General features: G+C 39.1%; 1 protein-coding gene across 1 annotated transcript; it reads right to left on the bottom strand.

Annotated features, from left to right (window-relative positions):
- Positions 1 to 6,128: 6,128 nt before the first annotated feature.
- LOC112149052 (extracellular calcium-sensing receptor) lies at positions 6,129 to 8,456 on the bottom strand (the record flags this gene model as incomplete). Its single annotated transcript, XM_024276498.1, is given in 7 exon segments — positions 6,129 to 6,195; positions 6,274 to 6,397; positions 6,477 to 6,698; positions 6,792 to 6,997; positions 7,348 to 7,643; positions 7,779 to 8,068; positions 8,163 to 8,456. Coding segments are annotated over 7 exon segments (1,499 nt in total), but the record flags the coding sequence as incomplete, so codon positions are not given.
- Between the last annotated feature and the right edge of the window lie 445 nt (positions 8,457 to 8,901).

The following is an 8,901-nucleotide window of genomic DNA, read 5'->3' as shown; positions in this document are numbered from 1 at the left end:
TATCTGGATACTTATTTTAACTTTGTTCCAGGCCATTACTAACACTTTAATATCTTTTAGGTACTCAGAGCTGCAGGAGCCATCCCAGCAACTGTTACTGATCGCTCGTCAATTCCAGGGCCTCACAACCACTCACACTCCTTTTCACCTCTAGGGCCAATTTGGAGTTACCAATTAACCCATGAAGCATGTCAGGGTTGACCCAAATGAGTGCTATGTATTTTTTGTTTGTGCATGTCAATGGAGGGTCATAAACAGTAGTGACCACATCTTACAGAGAGTGTAGGTATGTCTTGCAAGTTCCTTTTAGTCACGTGCAGCCACTTCAAGAGATGTCATGAAAATGGAACTTACCCCTGTTATGTATGTGGTAAGTGTAGAATGAGATATTTGTAAGGATATTGGTAAATGGCTTATTCTTGTATAGCCCTTTTCTACTTTCCTTGAAAGCCAACAGCAATTTCGAGGTCACAGTCCCATTCACACACTGATGTATATGAATATGCTAAATAGTGGCGTCAACCTTCCACCAGAGGCAAGGTTTGATTCAGTGTCTTGCCCAAGGACACTTCGACAAATGGGAAGGAAGGCGGGAATGGAACCTGCAATCTTCCAATCAGAGGTCAACCGCTCTTCCGCAGCACCATGGCTGCCCCAATGTATGTTACAAGCCCTTATGATGTACCGGTGATGTTGTGGTATGGTGCCCCTACATCAGACCAGTCATTAGTAAAGTACATGTCTTTACTGACCAAACATAAGTGCTGCATACACATGGTGTGCACATCACACGTTAGGACCTGTAGAACACCGATAGGATGCCCAAACAAAACAGGCTTTGATTATTTATTTATTTTTTTTCCTTTCCTATAGTCAGTGCACACGTAGGGTGTGCACAAAGGGCTTGTAAAGAGAGACCAACTATCATTCAAACAGCACTAATGGTTCCCTGCACAGTGCAGAATATTTAGGCCATGCATCTCACCTACTGTTTTACGCCAGAAATGTTGCCTCATTTGCTCCTGTTCACCTGCATCAGGTGTGTTTACTGAAAAGGAGCATTAATGACAGGTTGGTTTTATAACATGTTTGACATTTGCCCTCGAGGACTAGAGTTTGACACCCCTTGTACTCACACAAACTACGGATGGTGTGGGTTTTTCGATTGTCTGGACTTGTAGAGGGTCATAGACAAGAAGGACTGCATCTTAAAGGGAGCACAGCTCTTTTTTGCAGTTCTGTTGAGGCTCGTGCGGCCAACCCAAGGGATGTCACGTAAATGGAACGTACCATTGTTGAGTGTATGGCAAGTGTATTGTGAAATATCCATTTATCAATTTTCTTCACCAGCTATATTATTTTTGAAGTCATGGTAATGCCGGAGCTTGTTCCGACTACCGTTTGACGAAGGTGGGATACACCCTGCACTGTTTGTTAGTTTGTCATAAGACATACAACTGGCCCCACACACACTCATACACGGGCTGGGCGAAACAGAATTTTTTTTTATTTTACATTATTCTTTTATTCATATCAGGCGATAACGATAAAAATCACGATACAAATCAAATGACTATGTTTGTCAAATTTAAATGCTTTGTTGCTCACAAGAGAAATGTATAATCATCTGCAGGTTATTCAGATTTAAATATTTTTTTCCTACCAGGCTTTAAACATAACAGATTCATTGAAAGAACATAATGAAGTTTTTTTCCATAAAACTAAGAAAAAGCATATTTATTGCAAACTAAACAGAGAATTAAAGTAAAACATTTCAAGTTTCCAAAGAGAACTAAAATAAAGCCAACCACTAAACTGCTTGATCGGTTCCGCTGAAAAATAAATTCTACTGTTTTTAAGTTTTACAGAACCAACACAGAATTGAAAACCAATTTTGTCAGCATCCTGTGTCTAAGCTTGGAACTAAAAGCAAATTCTCAAAATTTATTCTTGTGTTTTAGACTGTTGCTGCTGCGCAAGTCTTACCTTTGTTGTTTTAGCTGGAAAATTATAGTTTATTTCAGTCTGAGATTTAGTGTGTTTGGTGACACTGCTTCAAGTGATAAAAAAGGTTGGTAGTATTTTGAGTTCTAGAAGGAACATGCCTTGTGCACAATCTGCACTGCACATTTCTCTTTTTTTTGTCGGATTGTAAAAACCTGAATTACTTCCACTCACGGGCCAAAATTTTATTTTTGAGTCACCGGCTTGATTGGCCAGTATTTAAAAAAAATATCTACAGACCAAACATATATTTTACCAGCCAGAATATAACAATATTTTACACAGAAATAGCTTGGGGTTTATCTTTTTGAGCTTTTTCTGATTTTTTTTTCTTTTAAGAAAATAAAGTTAGATAAAATAAATTTATAAATAGCATGAACACATCTTTATTGTCATCTAACTAAACTTAAATTCAAACATGCTAAGAAAAAAATTGACATATTTACTGGAGATACTTTGACCTCCAGGTGATCACATTTCATATTAAATCATAACAACAAACAACCAGAAAACAGTAAAATGTTTTGGGTCTTTGTTTTGATATATCATAGACATTTGTCTCAAACGGGTAGACAGATGATTCCACATGTAGCTGGTTTATTGGTTCCGACGGGAAATAAGCACACCTAAAAGTCCACAAAACTTCAAAAGGGTCAGACAGGTAGAGGTCAAGCACAAGCATGGGGTCATCCAAGAAGAGACTAGAGATGTCAGAGTCCAGGCGAGGTTCAGAGCAGGTAGCAATCAGAAAATAAGCAGGGTCAGAAATAGAAGATCAAGTCAGAATGACACTCTCGGTAATGCAGGCACAGTGGTACAAAACAATACTTCACACTGAGTGAAGCTCTGTGCAGTGCGCAAGTGTCCTCTGGGTGATTGGCAAATGAGAGACTGCTGAGCAGCATCCAGAACCTGTGGGCTGAGGCTGTTGGGAGAAGAGGTGGAGTCAGTATTCTGGAGACTGCTCCCGCCGGTGGCCAGAGAAAGAGACAGAGCGCTGACTCCTGACAATATTAAAGCTGCAGATTTAAGGGGGTTGAGAATTCAGCACAACATCTGATCGATTGCATTTTTCGGTGTAACAACGTCTCTGTAATGCTACAGATGCTGCCAAAACAGCAGGTTTAATTCTATTATTATTATTATTATTATTATTAGAAAATGCTCGCAACTGACTAGTGTAAATTCTGGACCCTTCAAAATAAAAGTCTATCACGACAGACTCATTTTTTCTATTGTCATTATTGTTTTGTCGCCCAGCTCTAACTCACAATTTAGAACAGGCCTCAAGGGCCGGTGTCCTACATGTTTTCCAACCAACTTGCCATTGAAGCTCCTTATTGGCCAAACACACCTTATAACGGTAAACAGCAGCATATAAGGCAAGATTTTTGGAAAACCAGCAGGAAGTCGGCCCTCGAGGCCTGGATTTGTGTACCCCTGCTTGACTGATCAAAAATACACCACATTGTAGCGGAGAGGTGCACAGCTTTTAAACATCCATGTGAGATGTTTAGTGGCGCTGTAGTTTCAAGGTGAGCATGCTAGCAGAACACATGTGGACCACATGACTAAAATGTTGCTTATCCAAGATAAGTACAGGATATTTTAATAAAAAAGAGGAGGAAAATGAAAACGGCTGTGGTATCAAGGCTGAACATTCATATTGTGCCTCAATAAGAATAAATTATTTGACATAAAATGTAAAATTTTAAAAATAGCACATTGAGAATTTTTATTTCCACAATTATTGTTCTTTGAAATAAGGAGACAATTTGATATTCTCTGCATTTAGTTCTTGATTGGAGCTTTGTTTATTTGTCACCTTAAAATGTATGTTATTATTACAAAGACATGCTATATATTGATCATTTTATTCTACCGTTGCAAAGGACATCAAATTCATATATTGTGTTTTATATTGTTCTTAAAAAAAAGGTTTCGGGGAAAACAAAAACATTGATTTGTTTGCAAAACAGTGATATTATATCAGAGATTACGAAGATAATATATTGATTATCGTAATATTGCGATTCTATCAGTATTTTGAGCCACGTATCAGGAGTTGCATTGTATTGTCACTTACACTGAGATTTCCAGCCCTAATATGTCCTTTATGCAGCACTAGTGAGGTGTGTGCACTGGTTCCCTTATTGAACATGAGCAAATCCCTGACGCATGGGAGAGGCGCAAAACTCAAGGAGGGGTAAAAAAAAAAAAAAGAAAGAAAGAAAAAAATCACAAAGGCTGTGTTTCATCTTCTTCATCCTTATTTCCCCTTATCTGTTGTTTAAGTGTTTGCTTCAAGCTGTCGCCTACAGCTTGCCCATAGTGAATGAATATGTATAGATATTTTCACCCCGCAGGTTCACAGGTTCCCCGTGGTTTACAGCCTTGATATTTAATTCAGACCACCTTGTGCAGATGTGCTCATTTTTCGCTCGCAGACAGACAGACCTACTAGTTAGGGCAGTTGTGGCAAGGGCTTTAAGTGTTTGTTACAAGCTATTGCCAACCGATTTCCAATTCCCTGTGGTACTAGTTCTGGTCCTCCGGCTGTTGGCCAACTTCAAATTTCCCAAAAGTGGGGAAACATTGTCGGCTCACGTTTACCAAGCTCATAAGGAACCCCCGCTACTCTTGGGTGCCCTCCTCTTGGATGGAGTGACCCCTGCCTTGCTATCAACTGGACTTTCACCAGGACTAGTGGGTGTTTGTCTGGAAAAATAGGCGGGTCTCCCTTGAGGAACCCTAATGTTGTTTTCCGACTATCAAAAAAATCAAAAATACTTTTTCTTTTCATTTTTAAATTTATTTATATTTCACAATGTTTGGATATATATTAACAAATTAATCAAGCAAACATTAATGTCAGGAGAGTATGCCAGTTATAATAGTGATATACTTTCTTATCATAGTCTTGATGCGTTGCTTTCACTTAAAATAGCCCACGTAGATGTATGCAGCACATTGAAAAATGATTAGTTGGGCTGGATATGTGAGCGTCAGTATGTGAGGTGGAGTCCTCACCCATGCATCCATATATGGTGAGTTGGGAGTGAGAATGTGTTGATCTGGCAACAAATCCAATTTGCTCTCTGAACATTTAAGATCCACCTGGCCACAATATCAAACAATGTCAAATAAACCTGGAAATAAATAAGTTATTTACATTTCTCTTTAGTTTGAACGATGACAATTAAATAACAGTTTCTCTTTCCAAAAAAGATGTGTAACGCATTGCCTTAAGTATTACCAAGAATTTTCACCAAAGGCAGTTTATTACAAGCCATTATTTTTTGTTCATTAAATATTTTTTGGTGTTTTTCTCGGGCTGACACAGTATGATGAAGCACTTCGGAGCAAATAAACACATTATTAATCCAAAACTTGAGGCCAGAATAGCAAATATCTCCACAGCTACTGTTAATTTTCCAGGAGAGCTGACAAAAGCTGGTATAAAGGTAAGCCAGACTGCACAAAAAATCACCATGCTAAACGTTATAAACTTGGCTTCATTAAAGTTGTCCGGTAGTTTCCGAGCCAGCACAGCTAACACAAAGCAGAACACAGCCAGAAGTCCGATGTACCCCAACACAGCCCAGAACCCAATGGCAGAGCCCAAAGCACACTCCAGGATGATCTTCTCTTTATATGTGGAGAAATTTTTCATTGGAAATGGAGGCCTCGCTACGAGCCAAACGGTGCAGATTAATACTTGAACAAAAGTAAAGAGCACTACAGTCAGTCTTTGTTGTGGAGGACCAAACCATTTCATGACATTGCTACCTGGCAGTGTAGCTTTAAAGGCCATCAAGACCACTATGGTTTTTCCAAGCACACAGGAGATACAAAGAACAAAGGTGATGCCAAAAGCTGAGTGACGCAGCATACAAGACCACTCAGTGGGAGCCCCGATGAAAGTCAAGGAACATAAAAAACACAGAGTCAAGGAGAAGAGCAGCAGGAAGCTCAGCTCTGAGTTGTTGGCCCGTACTATTGGGGTTGTTCTGTGATAGAAAAAAACTGCTGCTGTTAAGATGGCCAGACATGCTCCACTAACAGAAAAGACAGCAAGGACGATCGCCAGAGTCTCATCAATGGAAAGAAACTCTACTGGCTTGGGATGACATGAGTCTCTTTCTGCACTTGGCCAGAACTCTATGGAGCACGGGAAACAATCAGATGAATCTAGGAAAATATGGCAAAGGTCTGTTACCAAGTATCATAAATGTTGGAAAAATCTGCTTTGAAACTGGACTATCTTACCTGTAGTGTTGCTGATCTCTCCCTCAGGACATTGTATGCAATCATAGCAACAGATGGGTTTTCCTTTTTGCAGCACCTTGTGAGTTCCTGTAGGACAGCTATCAGTACACTTCGACTTTGGCACCTTTCGCATAGACAACATTTGTTATGGAAATGCCTAACCAAGGAGTTTTATTATTAAAAACTCTCATCAAGTGACTTACTTGTTTGCTACCATCCATCCAGGTTAGATTTCTGGTAATATGAAATTCTTTGTTTATTGGGAAGGAGGCATCATAGTATCCTACTGTTACCAACTCGTTTACGCCACTCTCACCCTTCTGCCAGTTGACCAGTTCATAAACAGCAACAGGATCTCCATTAACATCAAAAGACACAGAATAGCCATTCCTTGTGAAATTTACTTTCTTTAATGCTGCCAAAACCTGCAGATAAAAATATGTTATCAAAAGAAGAATATAATTACACTATTTAGTTTATTAATAGGTAAAATAAATATTTGGGATGTCTTCGCTTACTTGCTTGGATTTTAACATCAAACGTTTGTCACACTTCGTAGTAAAATTTCTTTCAGGACACACAACACTGTGAATAGCATGTGCTATTGCATAAACTGCCTTGTACACCATGTTAGTGACTCTCAGCTGAGAAGTTTCTGTGTATGGACTCTGAAGATTTGTTATGTCTTCACTTCCATCACAAACACGTTCTCCTGCAGCAACACCTGAAGATACACAGAGACAAACACAAAATATGAATGCCTTCCTAAACAATGTTGTTTACATGCCTGACTCAATTTCCCCATTCTTATTTTATAACGTGTCCATTTTATTAAATTAAACCCCAGCTTTTAATATTGAGTGAAACATTGTGGTTCATGTTAAAATTGTAGCCATTCCATTGCTTTTATAATTGGTACTACTATTTATACCAATATGTGTCTGGAAATGGAAAGATGTTTAGTGAGGAGACCAATACATCTGTTGTTGTCGATATTTATATATATATATACATATATATATATACATATATATATATATATATGTATATTTTTATTTAAAATATATATCTTACTTTTTCCCAGTCTGCATTGAAATGCATTCTCCCAGAACTCCTTCAGCAGTGGAGATGCTGCAACTTCTGAGGGAGAAAGATCCAGCAAAAAGTCTCTCAAACCTGGGATGATAGCTTTTTGAATCCCAAATCCAAGGGCCCCTTCGCAGAAATCAAACTTCAGCAAGTTTGGGTCTGTTACCCAGGCCTCACTGCCTATCCACTGCCAAGATCGTGAAGGTTTCCTGGCAAGTTCTCCTAACAAGACTTTCATATCTCCGGAAGAAGCAAATGCCACGATTACCGTAGCAGTTGACCTAAAGGGTTAAAAGAAGATGCAGTCTTTATATACAAGACTCCTTCTACCATCATAAACTGTTTTGTTTCACATAACAACACAGAATGCCGTTTTACTGTTATATGTTCAAGATGTACATGAAGAATGGTATTACCGGCGGATCACATCAGCTACTCTTTGAATTTTGCTAATTTGATTGGTCCGATAAAAAGATTCTGAGAACTCCACACAGATCCCCTCCTTTTTGGCTGCTTGAAGAAAAGAGGCCATTCCATAATTGCCATAGTCTGAATCAGAACAGATAGTGCCTATCCACGTCCAGCCAAAGTGTTTTACCAGCTTGGCCAGGGCTTCAGCCTGAAATGCATCACTAGGAATTGTTCTGAAAAAATTTGGGAACTGCTGCTTATCAGACAGGCAAGCACACGTGGCAAAGTGGCTGACCTAAAGAAAATACAACAATTTAATCGACAAGTGGTCAATTACTTTATACAGTTCTTTGTGAGAAGGCCTGAAAATAAATGAATTAAACATTTACTTGGGGAATGTCAAAGGATCCAATGACCTGAGATATCCCAATTGATGGTGTGGATCCAGACTCAGCAACAAAAGCCGCCATCATGCCAGACTGGGAGCAAATATCATTCTTGTAGAAAATATTGTCCCCCCCATTTGACAGCTGAAAAGCAGCTTGCACAGCCACGGGCACTGCAGAGCATGAGTCATGGATCTGATAACCAAGATTAATGCCAGGCAGTAGCTCTGTGCTGTTGTTAATCTCCTCAATGGCAAAGATCATTGCTCGAGCGAAGCGCAGTCCACGAACATTCATGCTTAAATGAAAACAAATATTTACACAACATTCACCAAATATATCACAATTAAGTTAATAAAAGTCTTCGTTTTTTAAAACCTTGTAACCATAACTGATTAGACAAGACATTGTAAAAGATTTAATTTCTTTTCATACATTAATTTTCCTTCCAACTCTTACTAACCTTCCTGTGCACTTTGGTGGGTCAGGCATGGTGACATAATTATACATCTCTGTGTACATGTTATAGTGAATAGAGAACACGCCACCTATTATAAAGTCACCATCCTTCGAGAATCCAGGTGAACGTGCCACACCCCGCAGGTTACATCTCACAGAGGAAGCATCGATGTTGGCAACATCAACCCCAGTCCTTTGTTTCAACCCAGTCAGAGACCCGCCCAAGAAAAAAACTGAGTTCATCTCAAACAAACACAGGGGCAACACCAGGATCATGAATAAA

The sequence above is a fragment of the Oryzias melastigma genome, linkage group LG13 (genome assembly GCF_002922805.2).
Source record: "Oryzias melastigma strain HK-1 linkage group LG13, ASM292280v2, whole genome shotgun sequence".
NCBI classification, from domain to species: Eukaryota; Metazoa; Chordata; class Actinopteri; order Beloniformes; family Adrianichthyidae; genus Oryzias; species Oryzias melastigma.
Note: the sequence above shows the minus strand (reverse complement) of the source record. Positions and strands in the feature narration are given on the sequence as shown.